Source organism: Gavialis gangeticus, unplaced genomic scaffold (genome assembly GCF_001723915.1).
Source record: "Gavialis gangeticus isolate Ggan-Ray unplaced genomic scaffold, GavGan_comp1, whole genome shotgun sequence".
Taxonomy (NCBI): Eukaryota; Metazoa; Chordata; order Crocodylia; family Gavialidae; genus Gavialis; species Gavialis gangeticus.
This window is the reverse complement of record NW_017729012.1, coordinates 5124565-5152028: the sequence shown is the minus strand read 5'-3', so window position 1 is coordinate 5152028 and position 27464 is coordinate 5124565. Positions and strand designations below refer to the sequence as shown.

General features: G+C 43.7%; 1 protein-coding gene across 1 annotated transcript; it reads left to right on the top strand.

The window, feature by feature from the left end:
- Positions 1-442: 442 nt before the first annotated feature.
- Positions 443-27453, top strand: TADA2A (transcriptional adaptor 2A). The gene is made up of 15 exons (XM_019511094.1): positions 443-746; positions 1799-1905; positions 2898-2957; positions 3592-3683; positions 5748-5905; positions 7081-7169; positions 8039-8111; positions 14667-14730; positions 16758-16801; positions 17602-17712; positions 19328-19399; positions 20035-20167; positions 21234-21277; positions 24003-24076; positions 25949-27453. Exons 1-15 carry the CDS (start codon positions 722-724, stop codon positions 26132-26134), a joined length of 1332 nt encoding a protein of 443 aa, XP_019366639.1. The 5' UTR covers positions 443-721; the 3' UTR covers positions 26135-27453.
- The last annotated feature ends 11 nt before the right edge of the window (positions 27454-27464 follow it).

Below are 27464 nucleotides of genomic sequence, written 5' to 3'. Positions count from 1 at the left end.
TGGGGACGGGACATACCAAGAGGGTGGAAAACAACCGGGGAGCGCGGGTGGGCCGGGTCGGGGCAAGTGGCTTCCTCCCCTGTTGTGTCAGTTGCCCCGTCTGTAAAATGGGTTTATAGACTATACGTACGTAAAGCGCTGAGAGTGTAAATTGAAATGATTTGTCTTTTTTGGACAGGAATAATTGGCTGGGCCGCCTCATCAAAGCCCATTTGCTCCTGCACCTACAAGGACCATGCGCCTGTAGAAACGCCGGTTGACATTTTTGTTTGCACTGCCTGCGCCCAATTGCAAATAAACCACGGGAAGACGCAGGCCTGATCTAACACCCCGAAGGAGGGGATTTTCAGTTTGGTGGAAAAAAATTAAGGGCATGTTATATTGAGATTTTCGACACTGCGACCCCCTCAGTGATCACAACCGTTATTGGGCCCCATCCATCTTGTCTCCAAATAAGTAGCGCGCCCAATGCCCCCTCAGTCTTTAGTATTATGAATCCTGGTTTTCTGCATTTGGTTTCAGAAAATGGACTTTCAGCCCGGGTTCCTGTTGCAGTGACTGCTGACAGCCCTGTTGCAAGAGTGGTCCTGGCCATCTGAGGGGAAGCTCATCTACGCTAGGGGCTCCATAGCAGCCTAATTTATTTTGGGTAGAGGCCACCCGGCCGGGCTCATAGACTGAGGAGCGCCAAGCTGGGCGAGACGACAACAGCGTGAGGAGCATGGAGCGCCTGGCCTCGTTCGGCAGTAAGTACCGTGCCTGAAGGTTCAGCATGGACAAGGAACATCGCACCGCTGTTTAGGGGAAGTTGGAGCTCCTTGAGAGAAGGAGGTTGCGTGCTGCATTTCAGCACGGAGTCCAGGGACTGAGAAAGGGCTGGACCCAGTCGGTTTCACACCTTGTGAAACTGACTAGCTCTGAAACTGACCAGGTCCCATCATTTTCCAGACTTTCAGTAGCAGCCCTTTGACAGCTGCTGCTTCACGGTTTTCTTCCACCGACTGGTACGCTGTCAGCCGGAGTACAGTTACGTTACAAAAGTAGATCTTGTAGCTAAAACGTGCTTTAAATGATATGCAGACAGGGCATTTTTACACATGTAAGTGCTGGAGAAACCGCCCAGTGCTGCAGCGCTTGCAGATGCATAAGTGGCAAAATGCACATCAGTGGGAAGAAAATGGCAGTGGTGTGGTTTTGAATTAAAACACCTCTGATGCGCTTTAGTACAGAAGCGCACCACTGCCATTTTCTCTGCACTGACACACCTTTTGCTGCTTATACAACTGCAAGCGGCACAGCGCATTGTGCGTCAGCTCCCGTGCGGAGCAGACTCAATTAATCGAGTCTGTTCCAAAGCGGCAGGTCTTTGGCAGATCTGAGAACTAAAAGGTACATGTATACCAGTGTTTGTTCTAGTGGAAGCAAAAAAAAATTTAGACCTGCTTCATATTATGCAGTGAAGAGAATTATGCGCTTATCCAGTATGCATGTAAGTGGAGTTGACTACAAACATGTAAACTCTTTCCCTGTGAAAATAATTCATGTAAAAATGGAATATAAACTGAGAATCTAGAAGAGTGGAGACACACTTTTTCTAGAACCATAGGAAATACCTTGAGGGTCCCTGAAAGGTCATCTAGTCCGTTTACTTGCTGTTCCCAGGCAGGACCAGCTGTCTATAAACATACACCTGCATTTTAAAACTGAGACGAGCCATTTTGAATAACTGTATAAACCACAGTTGCATGCTTGTATTGCACTGGATTTCTTTCAGCATGTTTTCTTGCTGGTTTTGTAGATGACCCATTTGATAAGCCCCCTTGCCGAGGCTGCTCTTCATACCTCACAGAACCATACATCAAATGTGCCGAATGCGGCCCTCCTCCTTTTCTCCTGTGTTTGCAGGTAAGCTGATGGTAAAAAGTGAAAATGTGTGCTTTCTTGAGAAGGTCATCAAGGCAATTTCTAGTGTTAACCCACTGTATATTACCTGCATCACTGTTGGGCTCATATCATCTCAAGTGCACCTCAGAAATGTTTGCTCAGGGACCAGGAGCAATGTTAAAGGCTGGGGGAAAAAAAACAAAAAATGTAACACAAGCAGATGAAGGAAATCCTTCAGTAGGCAGCAAAGGAGTAGGCAAACAAACCAGGAGACATGGGCTGCTGACCCATGTAGATAGCTGAACCATCGTTTGTCCTATCGCCTATCATGTCTCAGGGTTAATCTTACCACTGAGCTTCTTTTAAAAGTTGGAGTACATAGCTATGAGCCACCCTTCGTAGAAAATAAAAATGCTGATCAATTAAATGTGTGAGAGTTACGTTCACAGAAGAAAACATGCTGTTTGGAGCTGTGGGTAAACAATAGGTAACATCTTTTCAGTAAAGCCTAAGAAGATTCAGAAATAAAGCTGGGGGCTTTTGACTGCACCAGTGATCTTTTAGTTCTCTTGTAGGCAAAGTTCATTCATCTCAAGATACAGTTGTATATACTACATGAGCAGGTTAAATTTCTTTTCTGTCTTTGTTTACGCATGCCAGCATATTTGCGTGTGAGTGCATGCATGCATGCATGTGTGTTTTGTTCAACGAAAGGGAAAAACTTTTTTCTTTCATTATGTTGCTCCATATAAAACTTTCTAGGCTCTGTCTGAGGATTGTGCCATTATACATTGCAAAACACAATTACAAGCGTTTCCTGGTGCTGAAGGTCAGTAGGATACAGAATAAGTTTCAGAATTAGTTTAACTTTAATGTTCACCTTTTTAAAAAACTAAATCACACTTGGAACCTATTTTTAAATGGGTATTTTCTGGTAACTAGTACACAAGAGAGAAAAACCAAACAGAAAGTCTCAAGAAAACTAATGTAATGCTAATCTCCTTGTTTTGCAGTGTTTCACACGAGGATTTGAGTACAAGAAGCATCAGAGTGACCATACCTATGAAATCATGGTAGGTACACAGTTCAGGTGACTTCTATTCATCTTGGGCCTTGTTAGGAGAAAAACTTTTTTTTTCAAAAAAAAACATGGCTTTACTTGATCATGGGTCTGTTAGATACAGATCCTTAAATTCAGAAATGTATAGCTGTGAGGAACATAAAGGAGGAACAGAATTCTGCATGGAGAGTAATGGCAACTAGCTATATAGTGGTGCATAGGGGCTTTTTCAGTTTTTTTGCCCGTACGTGGCTCAAACTCTTTCATTAAAAAACAAACAAACAATAGGCTATTTTTCTATCCATGGAACAATTTTCTATGCACCTGCCCCCATGAAGGAGCTACGAAACTTTTTTGGAATAATGTGGCTAGTTTCTGTTTCAAGGCATCGCACTTTGTAGAAGTACCAGAAATAGTACAAAATGCAGCCTCATGTAATCTTTGATGACATTCTCACAAACTAGGAGCTATTACAGCAGGTGACATGTGCATTTAATGATTCTTATACATCCCTGGGACACAACAAAGGCCTTAAATGGCCAGGATCAAACCAGCGGGAGGTTTTGCCAGACTGTGACAGGGTAATAACTTCACTAGGTGGTGGTTTATACTGAAAGGATCACAGATTTTTCTTTTTCACTCCCCAGACTTCAGATTTTCCTGTGTTGGATCCTAATTGGACGGCACAAGAGGAGATGGCCCTTCTAGAGGCTGTGATGGACTGTGGATTTGGAAACTGGTGAGAATTTAGTGTCTGGACCAGAGCCAATTTGGAGTTTTCCCATTGACTTAAGTGGGTTTTTGAGTCAGGTTCTCAGAATATGCTGGGGCACAGCAATTCATCAGTTAGATGGTTAGCAGAAGGCTGGGATACTGGCCTCTGTTCTCTTATCTTTCACTGATTGCGTGTAGCATTGAGTGTGGGATGGAAATCGCTAATGACCTGGTACTACAGGCTGCTAAGAATCTGACAGATGCAGAGTTCCCTCCACTCACACTGAAGTCTGTAGGATTTGAAGGAACTTGGCAATATGCAAGATCAGGCTTTCAATGACACTGTGCCTCAGCTTATACATAATTGTTTTATAGATGAGTAAACTGCTTAAGACAAAGGTTCTCAAACTGTTCTGTAGCAGAGCTAGTGGTCTGCTAAGAGTCTGCTGCCACATGTTGCAATCTCTTCTCTCTTCCAACTGCTATATCGCATCAGAGACAGCTAGACATACATTAAAATACTTTGCAGATATTATTTTCCATTCACGTAATTGCCATAGTTGCCACAGGGATGATATACATTTGCAAATTAAAAGAGATCATGCTTGCAATTGTGAACCATCTCCCTTCTCCTTCACAAGCCAATCCCTATATTAAAGACAGAGAACTCCAGGCTTTGCTAGAAGAGAACTGTCAGGTCTTGTGGATATAATTGTAGACAAAATTAAGCTTGAAAGCCTGTTCCAATTTCCATTTTGAAAAGGACGTTGTCGTGGATGCTGCTTGCAGTACTTTAATCGCATTGATTGTCACATTTCTTTATGCTTAAACACATATTGGCTTTGTTCATTTTTTCCCCTATGCTATTTGGCAAAAGTGGCTTTTTCTATCTAACAACCCCCCTCCCTCACATACACGTGCGTCTTCAAATTACACTACAACTTAATGCAAATAATTCATGCTTTTAGAACATCTCTCACCCAAATTAACTGTACAAAAGGAATTGATAAGCTTCCACATACCTGTCCAAGATTTCAAGGGACTGTTCATACATGCAGAATGCAGCTACCTGGTGGGGGTAAAATACAACAGTGGTTTAATATTGCAACACAGAGAAGGAAGAAAGTTATATCCTCATCTAACTGCAAGAGGAATTTGGGAGACTGAATGCAGTTACGTGGCTTGGACTTTGCCATCACTTGAGGGTTAATGAAAAATCCTAAGGGATCTTTAATGACAATAATAATAATAAATTATTTGTCAAGTGACAACAATATGCTTGGAGCTGTTAAAAAAACACCAAAAAACAGGTAGTGGGGCACTCTCTCTCATCCAAAGAGTTTATCATCTGAAAATCCAAGAATTACATGGGGTCAAGATGCCTTGGTTTTTACATGGCACTTGAAATGTGCTGCCCCGAGTCTGTGCTGAAGATATTAGTTTGGTACCGACTCAGAAGAGAGTGCCACCCCATGGATTATCAAGTCTGGTTTTTGAAGCTTGTTAACATTCTGTGGAGGTCTCCCACCCATGTACTTTAAATGATAAAACATGACAGGATCACACCACGCAGTAAAACGGATGCAGGTTTTACAAAGCCAGACTGTTGTAATTCACCTGCATTAATATAGTCTAGTTTTAGGCGTAATGGAAGCCAGTGATAAGCTATGAGAACCTATGATGAATAGGTCTTAGACTCTCAATACCCAAATGGTGATTTTGAGAGAGCTCAAGAAATACTGCATCTCAAGCACTTTTCCATGTTAGATTACAACAGTTTTGAGGAGAGTTGCACATTAGGATCCAAATTACCACAATTGATGATATTCTGAGGCAGTATTTTTGTCTCTCGGAGACCGAACGTCTTGTTGATTTGCTTCAGAAAATAGAGATTTAGATAATAGTTGTTGATAAAGACCAGTGGGATACAAGTGCTTCTGGGCCAACTGCAGTTTGTTTGTTTGAGAGCCAAAGAATGACCAGCTCCACTTACATAATGAAACCAATCAAAACCTGTCGGAAATGGATCCCCCCCGGGCCATTAATGAAAAGAACAATTGCTGTACTCCTTTTCCCCCACCAACCATAGGCAAGATGTGGCCAATCAGATGTGTACGAAATCCAAGGAGGAGTGTGAGAAACATTACATGAAACACTTCATCAACAACCCCTTGTTTGCATCCACCTTGCTGAACCTGAAGCAGGCCGAGGAGGTCCAGAACGCAGATGCAGCCATTCCATTCCACCGTAAGTATCCCCCACCACGATGGACATGGGGAGAGGGGGAATGGGACATCTCCTCGCACAGTCCCTACAACAATATGCAGAGAACGCAATGAACAGACCTTAGGGGGAAAAAGTCTGTACTCCAGTTTTTTGGAAAGAGGATTTTCCATACTGTGAGCTGAGCCATTGGTATATGGATTATTTACGACTGTGTCCTGTGGGTGCCTTGAAGGGAAGGGAGGAATATGATCACCCCGTGCTGAAAACACATGCACATGCACACATGCAGCCAGTTGTTACAGGCAGGCAGAAAAGAGGATTTCTTAACTGCAGGATGTTAAGTTTATTCTATGAAGCATTGGCTTACTCCTACTTTAATATGCATCACTGCTTATATTTATCAAAGAAGTGGCACTTTTTAAACGAGGCTAACTTCCCAATCTTTCTTTGACTAACTGTCCGTTTGTATATATGCCAGGTAGGCAGCTGTAGCAGTTTTGCAAATCGATTAATCTGTCACAAAGTTAACATTGCTCAACCTATCCCCTATTTGGCAGAAGTTCCCTTACAAACCTCACATAAATCACTGGGTTCTCAACATCCTGAGGATGCCATTTCATCATAAAGGATGTGCAAGTGATTAGAGCCAGTCAAGTGGCAGTTGGAAAATCTGGTTACTGCTCCTAGCTTTCGTTATGTGACCTGGGGATAGTTGCAGTCTGTCTGGCTCAGCTCCCTTACATGTAACATGGGGTCTATAATGTCAGTCTCCTTCACAAAGCTGCTGTGAGCCTTAGTCCATTACCATTTGGCAGACAATAAAAATGCAGAGTTATAGGTGTTTAATTGAAACTCGCTATAAATGGGACCCAGAAGGTGGCAGCTTTAACAACCTTGTTGCTGTTAACTAAAAGAAAACTCTGACCTAAAAGTGAAGGACAGCAGCGGCTTCTGCAAGGGATTCTTTTATGTGAAACACTGAATTTGCATTTAATGTCACATTTATCATCTTGCATTTTATTCTTACCACCAGAGAGCTCCCTGTAAGGAGCAGAGGGTACCTCACCCCAGCACTTTTACCCATCCCAGTTTATAGACTGATCAGGTTTCCTTGACTAACACTAGTTACTCCTGCGTCTGCTGCCAAGGGAATATCTATTAATAAACTAAAGCAACAAAACCATGTATCTTCTCAGCTGCTGATGACCCTCCGCGACCAACCTTCGATTCCCTGCTCTCCAGGGACATGGCTGGATACATGCCCGCAAGAGCAGACTTTGTTGAGGTAGGAATCTATCTTGTCCTATTATTTTGTATGTGCTACTGTTGCTGAAGCAGATGCAGCTGCACAAACCTCCTGCCTAGCAATCTCTTTCCCAAAAAATTATAAAGGGAAATGAAATGGGGGCAGTGGATGATATAATGAAGGATTTATAGATCAGAGAGAGGTGGCGCCAAAGGGCTTGGAAAACTCCTACGTGTCCTCCCGCAAGGCAGTGCCTTGTGTAGAAGGTCTGTAAGGCAGGTTGTTATGAAACACCCCATAACAATCGGCTGCTTGTGCAAGAAAGCTGGATGTGTGAATGAGATGCTCAGCTAGATCGGCCAGCTTATTTTTAGTTCATTTTTGTTCCAGAAAAGTATGTGTGAGCTTGATCCAAAGCTCATTGAAGCCTCTAAGAACCTTCCCATTGCTTTCAGTGTCTATATCAGGCTTGTCAGAAAACGGCGATCATTGCATGTATAGAACCTGTCACACCCCAGGCTAAATTCAAACCTCATGCTGCCAGCAAGCACAGCCCCCATTGGTCCATAGTATTTTTTGGTATAACTTTCCTTTCAGCTTGGGAGCAATATAAATTATCTAGTGGATTACATCACTGCATTTGAGTATTAAATCCCCATTCTGGTTGGCTGCATGTGTAATTTCTGCAGCCTTTGTAAATTATATTTCCCCTCATTAAAACCCCATTAATGTCCCACCTACTCATATCTTGCACAGGGATGTAGCCAGTTACATACAGCCATTCTTAACAGTTTTGTGCGTGGGGCGACGCTGGTATTTAGCAAATGTCTCCATTTTCAGCCTGCCCCACCTTGTTATCCAGGTTTCAAGCATTAACTAGAGAGCTCTTGTTGGTCTCCTTTGAACAGGAATTTGACAACTATGCTGAATGGGATTTGAGAGACATAGATTTTGTGGAGGACGATTCGGACATTTTGCATGGTAAGCCCCAGAGCTTGACAAAAATGTTTGAAAATGATGTTTTAAAATGCCTGCTCACAATTCTTCCCCATTTACTGATGGGTAAAGTTGCAGTATTGATCGAGTTCTCTCACCTGCGTGTGCTGGGATTTCAAACACTTGTGCATTCTTTACTGTCTTTCCTCGCAATCTCCTGCCAAAAATATTAACCCGTGTATTAACTTAAGACGGGGGCATTTCTCCTATTGCAACAGTGCAAAGCAGAACATGACCTCAGGCAGTGATCCCCAACAACAGCAGGCAGCACTTCATAAAGGAAGTAAAGAGTACTGTGTCCGGTAAAAGCCAGAGGTGAAGTTTAGATAGACATAAGATAATTACCAGAAGGTTGCCAAGAGACAGGTGGCAAGATGCTCTTCTGAAGAGTATATGGAACAGCCATAGATCTTAAATGGTCAGGACCTTAGTTTCACTGAAAGATGGTGCTGTAGGCAGCTCAGTATCTTCTACCAGTGAACTGGGACATTGCTTTACTACTGACCCAAAAGAAAAAGTACCACCTACCGTATTATTGCAGTGTCTGCTGCACTTTGGAAGTCGTCCCATCTATCCTAACCATAAGTCGTTTAGGGAATTTGCTAGTGTACCTATTTAAGATAAATTCAGTCAGACACCAGGAAGACAGATGCAGGTGAAGCCTCAGTGCAGCAAATTAAGACTACTGTGCCCCTGAGATTAAACAAAGATTGCACAGTCAAGTGTGTGCGCGGAACTGCCACTGCACAGGGGAATGTAAAGATTTCCCTTCTCCTCCATGGAAACAAGGTTATTCAGAGCTTCTGATTTTAAAGGGTTCAGTTCCTGGAATTTAAAATACTGTGAATAATGTTGTCTAATTGCTACCAGGTAGGGGAAAGTATTAAAACAATGTTTTAATCCATGGAGAGAGAGGATTTCTGGTTTCTCTTATTATAAAGAAGTTCAGTATTCCACAGCCCTCTACTTGCACTTGAGAGGACTCCAGCTAATTGCTGTGGGTCAGTTCTCAAATAAAGCCTTAACTTCTTCAGCCACAGAGAAGAATCGGCATTCCTCAGTCTTCCCAAATGTCACAATTTAGTTTGAAATTTAGTGAGATACAGCTGAAGGTTTAATGATTACAAAATCTCTTGTACACAAGAAAGATTTTCATCTCCAGATGATACACTGGGAATAACAACAGTTTGAATGAGAAATGGACCCCTTATTCCTTTAACAGCTTACCTGCAGAAAGTATGGACTTATTCGTTGTACAGATATTCACTACACCATTTCTCCAACAAAAAAGTCATAATTTCTAGCACTGCTTGTAGTGTGTTTATATGTCATTACATCAGGTCTGGTTTCCCCCAACTTCTAGGCTGAAAAGCCAAGAAGAGTCACCTTGTTCTGTTCACTAATTTTAACTTTTTCATTCATTAGTTATTCACTGAAAGCTGTTAACCACACTTTCTCTCTCTCTCTCTCACACAGACACACACATACTCTCACATAAGCTAGGTATTAAAATAAGATTCCTTTCAAGACCTAACTCCTGCCTTGAATCTTCCATTATATACACCATAGAGGTGTCACAGTCCCTCTTGGCAGGCACGCAGTCAGTCCCATGGCTGTCTAGGTCTTCTCTCTCCAACCCCACGGACCCTGCAGCAGCCGTCCCCTTCACTGCGGCTCCCTGGGCAGATTCTCAAGAGAGCGCCTGGGCAGAAAGTCACAGTGTCTCTCTGGCTGCTTGTCCTTTTATGTGTCAGACCTTTTCCAGTCCTAGCAGATCATCAGATCCCTTTCCCAGCTTGTGCAAGAGGGGAAGGAACTGTGTGTAGCCCATATTCCATTGTCCGAGGTGTGATTCCATGCTGTATGCCAAAAGCATGGGGAATTTCTGAGCCCAGTCAAAGGTGCAGGTCTGTGTATGGCTTCAACCAGCTTCCCTGCTCTTGGGCTATTCCAGGGGCTGGAGAGGCTCTCTAGTACATTTGAGACCCTCCTGAAGACCTAAATGATAGCTGTCCTGAGGGGCTACAGCACTATCTAGAATATCTGGAACTGATTTTTACAGTGTCCCTTCTGCTTTCTGGCATAGATCCTCTGAAGAATGGCTGGCTGGAATGATGTAGCTGGGGCTGGTCCTGCTTTGAGCAGGGGGTTGAGACTAGATGTGACCTCCTGAGGTCCCTTCCAACCCTCATTTCTGTGATCCTAAGAAGGTCCCTGAGAGAGAGCTATTGCTGGCTCACAGCTGGGGCTTCTAAGCTTCTTTACAAGGCTCTGGCCCCTTTACGCACTATAGAAATCAGCCAGGGCTGAAAAACTCTTCCTTCTACAACAGGGGTGGGCAACATGCGGCCCAGGGGCCCCTAAAAAACTTAGAAAATTAATATTAATCTGCCCCTGGCTGCCTATCATGCGGCCCTCGGTGGCTTTCCAAAACTCAGTAAGCGGCCCTCTGCCCAAAATAATTGCTCGCCCCGATCTACAAGGATGGAATTTCTCTTCCCGGTATTTAATGTAAATTTGTTTTCCTTTTCTTTTTTTAAAGAAAAAAAAATCCTTTCCTCCTACTACAAATCTAGGTTCCTTGTCTACTTTTTAAAAATGTTTTTAGATTATACAGTGAAACTGAACCTGTTGGATTTGTTTTCTCGTCTTTTCCTGTCGGGTTCACATCCCCAGACAGCCCAGCAGTTTTGGAATTGCATGCATTGCACAGGAATGTTTGAGGGCTTTCATTTTAATGATTTAAAAAAACCCGGTAGGTAACGCTGTTACTTTCCACATTTATATTCGGCATCTACACTACCTGACCCAAATCCCTCTAGTATCACTGCAGTTGTCCTTGTTAGACTTCCTTGTATCGCTGAACAGTCTCAATACTCCCACAAGAAAGATGACTGTGATTTTAACATCAGATCCCCAGACTCCCAAGCCATCTTGAACCAGAAACTCAGAATCTTGTCTGCTGAGTCATCCTGCACGAGTCTGACCACACAAGGGATAATCAGTATTCCTCGGTTTGTCCTTTTTGATTCGAACAAAACAGTTTCAGCAACTCTGAAATATTTGAGTCCATGGCCTTTCGTTGTATGTGGGCAGCATTTGTAAGCCAGCAAGTGCATGCAAATATATAATTTATATTGCAATTAGATATAGCATAATGGATAGGGTGAAAGAAACAATTGATTACAAATCAGTAATTCAGTCAGGGATTTCTGACAATCTCATAAATTGTGCAGTTCCATCAGAGACTGAATTACAGTATTAGTTATTAATTCTTGTCTAGAATTCCCCCTTCCCTCTCCTATAAAGAGAGATTCACTTTCAACATTGGAAAGCATTTTCCTGAGGCTCTTTATAAGCTCAAAAGAAACTATTGGAAGCAGACTACAAATGTGATTTTCAGAAAAGGGCAATGTTATTTTGTACAAGGTGAAAACTAGCAGGGTCCTTTTCAAAATGCCGCTTTTAAGTACTTGCAGACGAGCTTCTTTGGGTAAATCTGATATCTTTTATTAGACCAACTGAAATAGTTGGAAAAATTCTTCTTTGCAAGCTTTTGGGGTCAAATACCCTTCATCAGACTGAGGAAGCATCTGCAGTTGGTGATGCTACATGATGTTTATGCCCTGCACATTCCTGCGGAGACTGCTATAGCTGCCTCACGTAGATCCCCTGCCTACTTGAAGTCATTGGCTCAGAGCGGACCTCGAGGGTCTTCTGGTCCAACTCCCTGCACAGATGCTGGAATGCTACTCCTACACCACCCCTGTCCAATGCTTATTCCATCTCCTCTTGAAAAACATTTACTAACTTGAAAACCTCCAATGACAAGTTCCCTGGGCAGTCTCACAGTAAGGAGGCTTTTCCTAAGATCTAATCAAAATCTACATTGCCGCATTTTAAAGCCATCACTTTATGTCCTGCAGGGTAAATTTGGATTGTACCCACTACATGTACACCAAGCTGGGTGCATACTGGGAAGGCCATCCATTTGCAGAGGCTAGTTGAGTCATAGGATGCCAAACAGTGGGGTAGCTTGCCTGCAGCAGGCCTATTGCTCAGTAGCATGGCAAAGGTCTCTGTAAAGCAGATGATGTTGGAAAGAAAAGCTCTTGGACGTGTTCTTGAAGATTTGCAATACCTTGATTTTGGAGTCCAGGAAGTAGCCTTGAACTTCTGCCTATTCTGGGAACCTCAGAAACTATTGCCCAGGGCTTTATCATGCCCCTAAAGGACACTTCGAAAATGATGTCAACTTGGATTTTCCTCAGGTACCAGTACAACAGCTGTTTCTCTAAAAGAAACATGTAGACCAGTCATTTTAATTCTTGTAGCATTTCTTTTCTCATTTCCATGCAGCATGTAGCACAGTAGTAGTCTGAGTTATTCATGCATTCCAGATCTTGTAATCAGTTGCTTCTATGCGAATGTGTCAATAAAGAGAAGGAGAAGACTGCAACAAATATGAATTTTCTCTGTGTGAGAGCTCCAATTTTTCCTTCATTTGCTCGGGTAAATGTTCTCTCTCCTCCCCAGTCAATCACCATTTCTTTCAGAACATTTTACATTTAAGTGAAAGTGTAAGAAATACAATCCTCCAGTTAAAGGTGACCAATTACTAGTGGTATTTATAGGAGTCCCTTTTTCAATTTTTGTGTCTACTTATTATGTTCTGCCCACACAAGTCCCCCAAAAAATAACATGGTAGCTGAGCTTTCCACAGGTTCAAGAATGCAGAAAGGTTTTATTTAAATTGGCAGCAGTTCCAGAATTTAGTAAGGTATTTCATTCATATTTGACTTGCCGCATGTCTCCTTCTCTCCCTAAATCTAAACAAAAGAGAATTTCCTAATCTTGCCTTATTGCTGGGTTAGGTAACCCCCAAAGTTTATAAGACACTTCTTTTTCCAGTCACCCTGCACTTAACAGGCAATCAGTAAAAATCAGAGTCATAATAGCAATAACGATGCAATTTTTTGCAGCTTGATTTTATAATGCTTACAGTACTGCATTTAATAAGCTGAAGTCTGAATATTTTATAACCCTTATGTCAGTCTTTAGGTATTGCATTAATTACCCCTAAAGCAGAAGTACAGCATAATCCTGAAGATGCTTTATTTGCTGACGGAGCATCAAGAAATGTCTTTCAGAACAAAATTCCTTTTAACTCAGCCACATAACCCTTGGAAATTTCTAGTAAAACAGGGATGACTGCTAACTTGCCCAAAGGCTTGGGGTTATATATCATTTGCGCGCATATATCTATCTATCTCCCTATTGTATATTTCAAAATACCGTACAGTTCATACAGTCATTTTTCATGCAGCCGGTTTCTTCATTTTTTGGTTAATTGCTTATTGATTGGTCCCTCCATTAATAAACTACCATTGATCAACTTTGTCCTTAATCTGTAGCTACAGGGAGAAAATGGTCATGTCTGGGTCACATTTCTAGATTCCGCTACACTTTGGCCACCCTTCTTTGTGCAACAGACTGGGTTGGGAGGAGAAATGCTCTTGCCCTGTTTCAGAGATTTGCATGTTGTCTCTGCAGACTATGAATTTATTATAGAATCATAATTTTTCTCAGAAGGAACAGGCTGAAAATACTTAATGTTGTGAGAGAATGCCAATCTAGAAATCGACCCACTCACAGCTTGTATTTAGCATCATAGGACCTTTGAATTATTTAACAGAATTACGAAGGGAAGGCAATGGGTGTCTCCTTATCTACTCTTGTCTGAGTTTACCAGGAAAGTTATTAACCTCGTATCAGTGAAAATGAGCCGCAGGATCTAGCATAGATTAGTTGAAAAGCAGACAAATTAATTTAGAAATGCACGTGGCCTCTAACAAATACATTTTCTTCATGCTTACCAAGAGCTGCCCTCAACTTTGCTTTTTATTCTTTTGCCAGAGAAGTTATAGAGAAGTTAACTGGCTAAAAAGCTACTGTGATTTTCTGAGGCTTACAATCTACTCTGCATTTTCTCTGTTCAGACCATTGGTCTCTCTTCTCTTAACATTGCTCTGATCTTGTCCTCTTCCTCAGCAGGCTAACCTCACCCAATGATACTTCACACATTAAGCCTGACCCACTTAAGTTTCCCAGAAGGTACGAAGGACTACATTGCTCTCACGGGCAGAACCACAAAAGGTTTCCCACCAGTAAAAATATTTAGCCCAGTTATCCAAGGGAAGGAAAGTGTGGATCAAGGCAAACTAAAGTTCATACTTACACAAGATAGATGTCTGTGTTAATTGGAAAGAGAAACTAGAGGAAGTTTTTCCAAGTGGCGTGTGTAGCTTGCACAAGACTAGCCTACAGCAGTTTGCTGCTGCTGCTGCTGCTGCTGCTGCTATGTAGGTCAGTGGTTTGAGATGTTCAATGTCTTGAAGACAAGGCAGCTAGCCCCCTTCCTGCAGGTGAAGTGGGTCTTGTCAAGCTATGCTGAACACGGGTTGTTGGGGAACTTGGGGACAAACCAGGTTTGATAAGGCTTTTTGTGATGAATCTAGTCTTCATTTCTATGCTTTGCAGCTCTGAAGATCGCAGTTGTAGATATCTATCACTCCCGGTTGAAGGAAAGGCAAAGGAGAAAAAAGTGAGTTTGTCACCAGTGGCTGTATGCGACTGCTTCCCCCTGAACATGCTGTGTGCCCTGAGATTGAATGTAATTGGCTTTTCTCTAGCTTTGATCACTTCAGGGACATTTCTCCCAATCAAACTGCATAACAAGGCAGAAGTGGTAGAAAGGCCTGGCGCTGGTACCTTGCACGGTGGTGCAATCTGGGGCAAACAGTGCTTTCTGTACCAAGATCTCAAGGCACTTTGTTAGCAGCTAAGATTCCAACGTGCCTGGGAGACAACATACCCATTATACAGAGGGAGAAGCTGAGGTTCTCCATTGTAGGGAGCTAGTGGTACGTCCAGCAGCAGAAACCAGCAGTCCTGCCTTTCAGCTCCTTTCTCTAGTCCCTATACAGTCCTGGCAGGCCACACATACATAGGTCCTGGTTTAGGAAGCCTGAATTCCAGTCTGCTACTTTAATTGCTACAACAAACTCTCTCTGGTGAAACACTCACTTCATGCTCTTACTGCAGTAGAGTTTCCAGGTTAGTTTCTAAGGATTCATAAACAGATCACAATTATATTGCTGTCATGAGTGGCTAATTTATTCAACACGCTTCAGGATTTTTAGAATCAGTCCAGAAATCTATTTATTAGCCTCTAGTTTGCAACATCTTTTCAGGTGGTTCATTCAGTTTTAAGGTTATCATCTGCTCTCTTAGTGCCTTGGGGAAAGATGATCAACTTCAGAGTGAGATTCCTAGCCCTCCTCCCAAACACAACACGGTTAGTCTGAAAATAGTTGAAAGAACAGTGACCTAATTCATCCTGACCTTTCTTCCTCTAAATAATTAATATTAGTGTGGCATAATCTACATGGCAGTATACTGTGTAAGCTGTCAAAGGCAGCCTGGCCCCATAGTCCCTGTCATAGTATAGTTCATATTTGTGTTAGCGACTCCTAAGTTTTATAGATGGGGAGAAGGTAGTATCTCAAAAGAAAAAAACCCTGCTAATGTCAGTGTTAAAAAGTATGTCCCTGCTGTACCTGGGGCAGGGATACAGATTTGTGCAGTGTGTATTAGTCAGAAGAAGTGTGATGGACTTCCTAGAGTAAGAGCTGTAATTTTCTGAATGCCTCTATTGCTCACAAGCTCTGTGCGTGTATTAAAACGAGATGATGGAGATGATAGTCATGTGATAATTGCAGAGCTTTGTGACCAATTACTGGTCAGATACCTGTGACCACCTCAATTGCCTTTGCCATCTTTATTCCCTCCAACTGTTTTAATAGTCCAAACTCCTGAATGGCTTAAAAATGACCAGTTTTAAACATCTTAAAAAAAAAAAAAAGTCAAGCGGGCAAAGAAGCTTCCTTCTTTGCTTTTAAATTCTGGCACTGATCGCCCATGATTATGCCCCATACAAGGAGACATTTCATCCCACTCTGCAGCCGGAAATCTTGCCTACTGAGACCTGACTCTTGCTTTTAACCTTGGGAGCTGACATTAGTCACAGGGAGTTTGTTTCTAGAAAAGCCATTTTCAATTCTTTTGAGAGGTCACAGCTTTCCTTGCGCCATATGCAGTTGGCCTTGTAGTAATACACATGGCTATCCCAAACTCATGCTGACCCGAAGCCCTCTAAATCAAGGGTCAGCAGTGTTTTTGGGCCAAATGCTAAACACACCTGCAACCTCAATGTGCAAGATGTTGTTGTGTCAGGAGCGGATGGCAGGGGAGCTACGAGGGGCCCAATCCTTCTTGGGGCCCAATCCTTCTTGTGACAGCGCAGCTCTGGCCCCTTCCCCACCATCCACCCCATGGCACACGTGCCAAGCAAAATGCCACGTGCCACGCTCTGACATACATGCCAGGGGTTGCTGACCCCTGCTTTAGATCCTGTTTTCCCAGCTTATACAACTTTGCAAGACTTTCACTAAATGTTACCAGAACTACTTCAGAGTTTTAAGTCACAGTTTATTCCCAAGCTTTCTTGGTATTTATGCACTGATGCATGAATTACTACTTTATAGTAATACTGGTTCCTCCTGCTTATAGAATTATAAGAGACCATGGCCTCATCAACCTCAGAAAGTTTCAGAGTAAGTACAAATAAAGCTTTTCATTTTAAAATGGCCTCAAGCTGAACGCGTTGCATGCCAAATGTTTGATCTTGTGTTACAGTGTGGTATACTCGCACTACATCTAGATACCACGTGGTGGCATGTATAGTTTTGAGCACCATATCATAAAGTTGCTTGACACATTAGATGATAATTTTGTCACCACGAGAAGTATCTCAAATTTGGAGCTTTGGGATGGTTATGCATCCTCGCAGTCTGTTCTGATCCCTTTCCTCTATTGCTGGTGGGTTTTATTTGCCTCTTCTCAAACCAAAATTCCCATTAGACCCATTTCACAGCTTTGTGCTCATCCTAAGCATTATAATCGCATGTTACTACAAACTGACAGAAACCAGGTATTTCAGCAACACCTTGGGACCCTGATAGGGCCCTTTTATATAAAGCACTTCATAAGCCTCAAGGCCCTGTCTGCACTGGCAAACACTAATAATAAAAATCACTATATACTCACTGGTTTGGGTGTCCCGGTGCTAACAGTAATGGCATGCTTAATAAGGTTTTTGGTCCCCAAGTATATTTTACCACTGTGTTAGGTACAAAACAGTAGGAATTCTGCATAAATGCCTTGACCTGCCACTTTTTAGCATTTTATCTCTAACATTGTGTGAACTCCTGAGTTGCCAGCACCATGTATGAGCGCATGAAAGGAACTGCTAGAAGTTATCACAAGAGTAGCTTCTCAACACAAGGCTTTGCTGCTCCAGTTTCCTGCCAGGTATAAAGGTGTTGCTTATAGGGTGCGTATTTTTTTTGTGTAGTTTTGGAGAGACGATACCCGAAGGAGGTCCAGGACCTTTATGAGACCATGAGGCGGTTCGCAAGAATTCTAGGGCCAACTGAACACGACAAGTTCATTGAAAGCCATGCATGTAGGTATTTGGGGTTTTATGGTTAAACTGTTGGGGAGGAGTGCACATTTCCAGCGAGGAGTTACACTTACTGATCAGTGACCTCCCATAAATGTATATAATATGGAGAGCTAGTTTTCCTTCTCTTCTCCCATCTCCCCACCTCAGGCAAACATGGTTTTGGCTTGATACTTACATAAGCGGTAGCTCTGACAAGTTGTTTTTTCTTCAGTGTTTTGTCCATTGTCTGACATGTCACCAAATGCTCTAGTCCTATGGTATTTTATCTAGTCCTTTCTCTTCATAAGACAACTCTCCAGGCGCTGCCACTCTGCCACAAAGAGGAAAGCACTAGTGACTTAGGCCTGTGTTGGGATTAAGTCAGCTATTAATTGCATCTTCTATGAGATACACATGTGGTATTTTAGCAAGTACATGACAGTTCAGTGTAGCCTCCATTACGTGTTCTTCCCTCATCTAATTTCCAAATACCCTTTTTTTTCCTCATATAATTATAGGGTGCACCTCAGTGTGTCCTGGTGTCCTAGTCAAATCCCCATATAAATCATTACATCCTGCTTGCTTAATTCTGTGATTTGAACTGGGAAAATCCTTCTTCATTAGCAGGCACAAGGCTACATGTAAATAGCCACTATGTTCCACCCCAGATGTGGCTGCATTTCACGACAGATACTGCTACATATCAATGGCCTGATCTTAGAAATCTCAGCTCCCCAAAGTGGTGCTTCCTTGCAAACGTAGTCCCGTGGTCTTATTAGTAATAGTGAAATTCTTTTGTAACCCAAGTAGTCTTTTTATATACGTCTCCTAAGCAACGCAAATTAATTCATGCTAGACAAATTATGCTTACTGTGAGGTAACTGGTACTTGGAAACTATATAAGTAAAGCTCCAATGAATAAATCTCTGAACTAGAAACAGCAACGTTATAATGGCAACCTGAATAGATTGCAAAGGGGGATGCATGTCAGGGAGATGGTCCAATTATTATAGCAGTGGTTCAGAAGTGGCTTAGGAAAATGCAAGTGCCTGGAAGGCACGGAGCCGCATTTTTAAAAATAAGTAAATAAAGGTAAAATGAGAACACACAAAGGTTTTCAAACCATGAGTCACTCGCTTGCAGAGATGTTATGTGCCAAGCCAGAGTCCCTTGCTTCGCAGTCTCAGTCTTTTGTGATCTGGGCTATTGCCTTCAATGAGAACTCAAACAGGCCCTAAATTTTATGTAAAGCTTTCCTGTCTGTCAGCTGGAGAGAACAGCGCATATGTGACTAACAGTGTTGTGAGGACTGTTCGTGTCTGTCAAACACTTCCTGGAAGCTCAACGCATCATATATAAGCCATATAATAGGCACGGAAATTACCTGAGTTTGAACTTCCTTGGGCACAAACGTGTAATTCAGACGTGGTTTTGTAGAGCGATGACCAAGACACTCATCACATCCACTGACTCAGAGGTTCTACCAGTACGAGGCTGCCTGTGGCTGTCTGCACTTCAGCACCAGACTGCAAAGTCAGGGCCAGTAGGATTCCTAGTGCACCAACGTTCACTACCACCACGCTGACCCATTTTTGTTTTTGGCTTTCTCTACTCCTCGCCGTTGGGGGAAAAACAGTGGAATTCGAACTGCGAAGGGAAATAAAGCGGCTCCAGGAATACAGAGCAGCAGGAATCACCAATTTCTGTAGTAAGTACAAGTTAGATGACTAGAAAGGCCTATGTCAGATAAAGAAATAGTCTAATAATACATATTAGAAATAAACACAGTCTTATTTTACACATCCTCATGCTAGCATAAGCATCGTTCACTACCTCGGCTACTGGCAGTTGGCCGAATTATCCATCGGTTCAATTATGGGGGTTTCAAAACTAGTTTGAGCCACTGGGTAGGTTGATGAACGTGCCACTTAGGGCTCTATGTTTGTTGCCACCCAAAAAAGTGCAGAAGAAACTGTATTGTACCCTGATCACAAGTGCTTGGCATCTAGGGGAAGGGGCAGCTGCACACACCGTCTGTCAGTAGGCAGAGAATGCAAGGGAGGGATCCAGCCTTTGAAATGTCCGATTCCATCCTGGAAGTGCAGTTACAGAAGTTTTTCTGGCCCTGAAATAACATGGGATTTGAAAGTGTTGGATTGCCGTGCTGAGGGGGTCTTACCCCACACGGTTCCACTGAAATCCCTCACACTCGCGGATTGAGGGTGGCAGAATCTCACCCAACGTTAGAGAAGAGTTTCTTGCCCATCTCTAGAAGTGAAAAAGCAGCAGGCCAAGAGTTTTGCTTGAGCTCAGTTAACCCGAATATGAGGTCTGTTGCTATAGGTGCTAGGACTTATGATCATCTCAAGAAAACCCGAGAAGAGGAGCGGCTGAAGCGCACGATGCTTTCTGAAGTCCTCCAGTACATCCAGGACAGCAGCGCCTGCCAACAGTGGCTCAGTCGACAAGCCGATATGTACGGATACAGTAAGATTAAGCATTTTCCATACACAGGCATTAATTGGAAAAACACATGAAGCACATTTCTTTTTGTTGGCAATGAGCGTGTTTCCAGATTAGTGTGGTGGGAAAGGAGGGCAGTCTACAGAATCCACAGAAATAGAAACCCTGCTCTCTTCCCCTTGCTTTTACTTTTGTCCTTCTTATCTCTACCCATTTACATTTTCACTGATGTCCTACCACACTTTTAGCTTCTCTCATTCCTTGGAGTCTCAAACCAGCAGAGACTCCCTATGCCTGACAAAGGGTATACCCGAAAGCTTGCGAAGAACTTTTTTCCAACTACACAGTTGGTCTAATAAAAGGTATCACATCTACCCAAAGAACCTGGCCTGCCCATGTCCTTAGACCAACACGACTACAGCCAAAACCTGAGAAATAGAAACAGCACTCATTTTGGGTTGGAAAAAAACAAGACAAGCTAATTCAGTAACTTGGTTTCCGACACGTAGTTGGGTTTGCATTTGTTTGTAGCACTTCACCACATTATCTCCTTACAAACTGAACTCTGCCTATTAAGCCGTTGAGGGAAACGAGGGTCTTTACGGCTTCTAATGACAGCACATGATACGTGAAACACTTTGTTACAGGATGATCTTAGATACAGCGGCAGCAGCATTATCACTATAACAATTCACAGGGCTCTGGGGCTTTGCTTTAAGAAAAAAAAGCACAATAGAAGGAAGGCAGATGTGCAGCTCATATGCTTTGGTGTTGGAAATTTAGGAGGGTTATGATTTCCTTCTGGCTCCCACAAGGATAGATCAGTCTCTATCAAGACAGTGCCCTCCTACGTGGATTTTGGTTTTTGTTATTTTTTCTTTTTAAAAAAAAGCTTTCAACTTCTGTCTTTGCTCCATGGCCCAGTCGTGAACAACTGGAAATCCCACTGTCCCATTGCACACACAGATCCTTAGACTTCTAATTATCATGAACAGATAGAAATGTAGGGACCAATTTATTGTTATTGTATTGCTATCGTTACATACATGTCAGTAATTTGAACTCTTATTTCCTTACAGTGATGCTGGCCTGAGCCCCACAGTCACGGTTGCTTCCAATTCAGGTAAATATACCCTGCAGTGGAGCTGCAAGAGCCCAGACCAACTGTGCATCAGTCACACCACCCTGGCAGCTATGTAAAAAGAGTGTTCTCTCTGGGCCAAGTGAGAAAGTATCACTCCAGAGCCCTTATGTGCCAGCACTGTAAGACTTCACACAGCCTTTCATTCACAACTCATTCCAAGAGCAAAAGGCATAGATTTGCTGAATCCTTATGGTCTTTGGTTACAGAAGAGAATCCATTCTAGAGCTCTTTTATTGAGCAGGGCAGGAAAGGAGAGTGGGGCCCCATATCATACTGAAACAACAAGTCACTGGAAGTATCTTGTCCTCTTTCTGAAGCGGCATGGAAATGGTACCCGGGCCCCTTCACATATCAGAGGAATGCGAGCATGACAAACATGAGGGTACATGCGACTCCAAAATAATTATCTAAGAAAAACTATTAAGGTTGCAGAATGAAGCGTGCTAAAGGGAGCAGATCCCGGAACACAGGTCCCTTGTGCAACCTCAGTTGCCAGTATGCTTTAGGATGATCTTCAGTAACACAATCGCTTACTACAGGACCCCTACCACATTCAGCAAACAGAGTGGCAAGGCTCTTAGGGGGATTCAGGCTTGAATAAAAGAGACTTGTCAATAAGAACCCCATTGCATTTGTGGCAGAAGAGGGATGGCATGTGCTGAACGGTTGGGGGATTGCAGGAGCAGAAAAGCACGTTAGGATTAAGGTAATTGTGAGCTACCTTGGAGAGCGGGATTCTATCCCCGTCTTTGCTGCAGAGTTCCTGCGATGCCAGGAGTCGCTTCAACCCACCCTTTCATGGGTGGACACAGTGCGTGTTCCTCAGTTTCTGGGTGCCTGACTTGAGGCCTTGAGCTCTGGGCTGAAGTGTTGAACACGTGGCTGCTGATGAAGTCAGTAGGAGCCACACTTTGAACACCCATGAAATGCTGTGTTTTGTGGCGGGGAGAGAGGGAGAAGGAAACAGGCCCCAGGTGTCTCAAACCAGGTGGCCAAAATGAGTGAACTTCCCCCTTACGTGACAGGATTGTTGTGAAATTAGAAATGGGGAGATGTTTGTGAAGCAAGTAGTTATCACAGCAGTCAGTGCTGTTGCCAAAGGCCAGGAGGCTTTTGCACTCCTCAGAACAGGGCTTGTTCCGTTGCACAGTAAATAAGGCCTGAGGCTATGGGACGAGCAGCCGGAAGAAAAACACAGATCTGGAAGAGCTGCTCATTAATGAGCACTGTCCATGCTGCACGCTGAGTGTGACAGGGACGTTGTGGGGAAAATAGTATGTAATTGTGTAAACTGAGCCTGTGCCATCACGCACACACATGGAGGGACACGTTAAGTTGCACTCTTCTGTACTCTTCTGCTTGCCTTCCCCCACAAACTCTGCCCTTTGCCCTCTACCATGTCCCTGCCCCATGTCCCTACGACGTCTCTTCCCCCCTAGCCAGTCCCCCTCGTCGTTCCTCGGGCTTCTCATCCTAGTCCCAGTCTTGTGGCCAGAATCAGTCTTCCCCTCCAGATTGCACACCCCATTCTGCTTATACATCCCCCTCTGAGCTCCACATCTGATCTGTCGTCTCTTTCCCTTCCAGACTGCAGTCACCCCTACACCCACGTTCCTTTTCCCAGGTTTTTCCCCCAGTCCCTCCCACCTCTCTCCCATATCTCAGCTCCTTATCAAATCTGCCTCCTTGTCTCCTGCCCACCCTACCGGTTCCCAACTCTCTTCTTGCCCAGCAAGTTCCCTCTCCTGTGCTGACCTTCAGTCTTCCTTTCCCTCCCCCATTCCTTTTTCCCTTCCACTCCCATCCCACGTCAGGCTTTTGTCCCTCTGTGTTTGGCCCAAAGATCTTCCTTATCTGTGCCCAGCAAAGGGGAGAGGGGCTTCCTGCTCTATTCTAGGACTCAGACCCGGAGCAAAACTCAGCATAGCCTTGGAGCAGCCAGATACTGTAGCTGCAGGCAAAGTCTTGACAGACTCTTTGGGGAATTAGCTGTGAAGTTATAAACAACCGAGAATGGGGTCCAAAAGTGAGGATTTCTGGCAGGCTTTTGCTAGGCTGTACTGCAGCCCTCCCTTCAGCAAACAGAAGACAAAGCCTGGATTGCAGTTGCTTTACATTGAGTGCATTTTTTGCCCAAATGCGTGATAGGAGATTTAGAACCAGCTTTGCAAAGGCTTTTGGCACCTAAAGGAGACAGGTGCCTTGCAAAATGGAGAGCTGCCTAGAGGAAGTTGGTTATTAAAAAGTAGATCAGCAAAAAAAAAGGTAATAATCCCAGCAGCTTCCTGTAACCTCTATGTTTCACCCCTGTTTTTCTGGTAGTCTGTAGCCATTGTGGCACAGTCCACGCTCAGCACTGTACTGCTTTAAACTCCAGCAGTACCCAAGTCACTGGTGCCTGGTTTTACTTAATCCTAGCCAACATCCATTCAGCCTGCATTGCCGATTCTAGTTAACATCAGAACTAGAATATTATTTCAGAGTGAACAAATCCATTGAGCCTCATGCATTTGCACCACTTGAAAATTGCAAGCCCACCTTCAGTTAAACCACTACAATTTCACATTAAGAAAAGCCCCTTATAACTGCCCACGAACACTTGGATTGTGCTGGGTAAAGATACATGGCATTTGCCTGTGGAGCAAAGCTGCCAAAACATGCTGTCTTCATCGGGGCTTATACAGTGCTTTGCTTTTCACCGCAGGCAGACGGAGCGCCCCGCCGCTGAACCTTACCGGTCTGCCAGGGACAGAGAAGCTTAACGAGAAGGAGAAAGAGGTAAGGAAATCAGGGAACATGAGTGGGAAGACAGCCAAGTCTCGGCTAGTCAAACTTGGCAGTTCCCTTGTTGGCTGCTTAGTCTCCGCTGCTACCGCACGAGTATGACATGGACATAGCAAATTAGTGCATTTAGCAGCAGAAGCCCAAGGGAATGCGCCGGGGCATCATTACATGGTATTGCGTGCAGAGCACAGCAGACTTTACTCAGCCCTTGTTTTGTATTGGAGGAAGAGGGCAATTATTCTCATTCGTGAATATTTGCTTTGTAATTGGCTGAGCATTTTGAAGGCCTTTCTGGAAGGCTCAGTGAATCCCTATGATCTAGCACTTAATTCATCCAAATGCCACAGGGCCAACCTCAACCTACCCAATTAGACCAACCCTGCTGACTTGGAGTTAACCCAGAAAGAGCTGCACGTGTATCAGAGAGCAGTTTGACCTAACACACATTAGCAAATCATTCCTTAGCTTGGCCTCACTCTAGATCTGCGGCACCAATCCTTACGTGAGGAATTGGCCTGTATACACTGCAGTCAAAGTAGGCATATCCGTGCTGGATGTGGACCACCTAGCACAGGGATTAAAAGCAGTGTAGCTGCTGCAACACAGCACTCTGCACAGGCTAGTCCTGGGAGGAGTTACCCAGCTTCTCAGGCAGGTTTTACAGCCTGCATGGAGCTTCATGCCGTGCAGTTAGACTGGTGGCAGTAACTGCCATCTCACCCCTTAACCACAGTATGGATATTCCTTTGGACTAATCTGGCTAGCAGAAAGCAGCCCTGAAAGGCTCCACTACTAGAATGCCCTCTCCTCACTAGTTCTTGCAATAGTAGGTGGCAGCCTTGACAGAGGAAGAAAATAGTGGGGGGGGGGGGGAAGATGTTCTTAATCTCTCGTCAGGTCTTCTACAGGGCATGTATCAACGCATGTGATGTGCACTAAATACATTTCAGACTCTCCTGGCTCTTTCTGTCCGGCATGGTGCTTCCCCTTCATTCCTGCAGAATTGAAAAATCAGATCACAAGTTCACCACTGCACGTGGCATTTCTGGCTTCCTTCAGCATATAAATAGTAGGGACCAAAAATATTAGCTCATGCGGGAATCCGATATCCTGGTCTGCAGAGTTCAGAGAAGCTCCATCTTGCCGAGACCTTGTCTCAACTGTTCTCTGTCATCAGGGTACAGTCACTCCACATTGCCTTATTAAATGAAAGAGCCAGCCAGCATCTCCAGTATCTGTACAGCACAGCATCTAACGGGAGGCCTACTGGTGAGAGCTAATGGTACCTTTGTGTCCTAACAGCAGAACCCGAGAGCTTGTTAGAAGCAATATTTTCAGTCTGCAGGAGACTGGACATAGTCATCTCTAATGAACTCAGATGCATAATCTGTATAATGTTCCCAGCCGGATTGTTGTGTACAGAGCTGCTTTTATGGAAAGGTATTAAAGCCTTTGTCTGTCAGAGGTTTATAGATGACCTTCCTGGCACGTGCCCAAGATACTAGACTCTGTGGTTGTGAGCCTGAGCCCCTCTGGCACGTGTTCTTCCCTTGGGCCGCAAAGAATACCCCCCAACTCCCTTCCACGCATGCAGGACATAAGAGCACTGCTGCTTCATGCTGGAGAGCTTGGTCTCATCTTCCTAGCCGATTTGTCAGGAAGGGATGTTTCTGAAAGCAGCAGGAGTGTTGGCAAGCTCCTCCTCTAACAACCTGTAAGTTGGGATCCCTTGTCATTGCTATTTCCCCTTCAGGAGAAAGGGTGGGGAGGACATGTATTTTGGGGGGTTTTTCTCCCCCAACAGGTATTGCAAAGCGAGCAAGTGTGACAGATGTTAATGTTTATTAACTTTACCTTGTCTTCCAGCTCTGTCAGATGGTGAGATTGGTCCCCGGAGCCTATTTAGAATATAAAGCTGCTTTAGTGAATGAGTGTAACAAGCAAGGAGGCTTGAGACTGGCACAGGCAAGAGCGCTCATCAAAATCGATGTGAACAAAACCAGGAAAATCTATGACTTCCTGATCAGAGAAGGGTACATCACAAAAGCCTAGAGACAAACCGGGGGGGCTTTGATGCATGTCAGCATAAGGAAAGTTTGCAGTAGCTTTGGCAGCGTGGAAAGATCTTAACATTGTTGAACCAAGGACACTTTAGTGGAAAATCTTTTAGGGCTCTCTTGGGTTAAAAAAACCAAACAAACTGCAGAGGGAGCTTTGTTAAAGTTGTATGAACACTGGTGTTTCTCTGTCTAGTCCTCTTGATTGTCGTCAAATGTTCTTGTCAGTATTAAGCTGCTGTGTACTTCTGCAAAGCGCTGTGCGCTATATAAGCTAGCATTAAATAGGTCTGGGCATTCTTTCCTAGCACTTTTTGGAGCTCAAGAGAGACAGCAATGGAGGGTGAGGCTGCAAAGCAGCTCACATGCATACTTTGTGTGCAGGGTGAGACTTAGAAGCTCATCCCCTTGCACTCCTTCGTAGAACAGCATTGCCTATCTAAGGAGACAATACACACTGGAGGGGAGGAAAGCAGCATCCACCGTGCTCTTGTTTTTAAAATGTAATGCCATACGGTGAGGGAGAAAAGTCGCTGCGGGAAGTACTGTCATCTGAACACTACCTTTATGTGAGCTTAGTGCATATCACTGCAAGAGAACCTCCAGGTTCATCGAAACGTTGGTCAGACTTGCACACGGCTCCTGTTTTCGTTGCTCCGACTCAAATGGGAAGAGCTGATGCTGCCGCCAGAAGCAGGTCTCAGAACATACATAAACCATTTGCTGCACTCGATCAATGCCAAGACTCACCGAGGCCTCCAATTAGGACGAGCTACATGCCACTATGGTAACGGCTGCTCTGACCTGCTGAACTTAGGGCCAGGCTCCCTTGTATTACTGCATTTAGTAGGAATGTAGTCAGTTAGCCAACAGAAAATGTAACAGGCTATTGCAAAAAAAAAAAAAGAGAGAGAGATCCATTATTAGACTTCAGTCTAGAGTGCTGTGTTAAGTAGTACAAGAAAACCGGCGGGGAAAAGATGGTTCCTTTGTGGCCATGCAGAATGTGGTTTACTAGACAGTAAGTTAGGATTGCTATCAATCTTCGGATAGGTTCTGTCTGTTAGTGCGATGATTGTGTCTGGTTGGATCATGATTGCGTGGATTACCTAACAGCTAGAGCAACTGGAATATCATTTGTAGTCTCAAAATTGGGGTTTTCAACAACAACAAAAAGAAGAGAGAGAGAGATCCCAAATAAGCTATCAGTCTACTGAAAGGGTTTTTTCTCTTTACGAGTAATTACTCCATGCATATGAAATACCATTGAATTTGAGATATTTTGATATGTAATAAAATTGATTTGAATCACCATCCCTTAGCTA

Coding starts and splice junctions, on each gene's coding strand:
- TADA2A (XM_019511094.1), top strand. CDS start 722: ATGGAGCGCCTGGCCTCGTTCGGCA. Junction 2,958..3,591: donor ACCATACCTATGAAATCATG/GTAGGTACACAG, acceptor TTCACTCCCCAG/ACTTCAGATTTTCCTGTGTT. Junction 21,278..24,002: donor CACGGTTGCTTCCAATTCAG/GTAAATATACCC, acceptor TTTTCACCGCAG/GCAGACGGAGCGCCCCGCCG.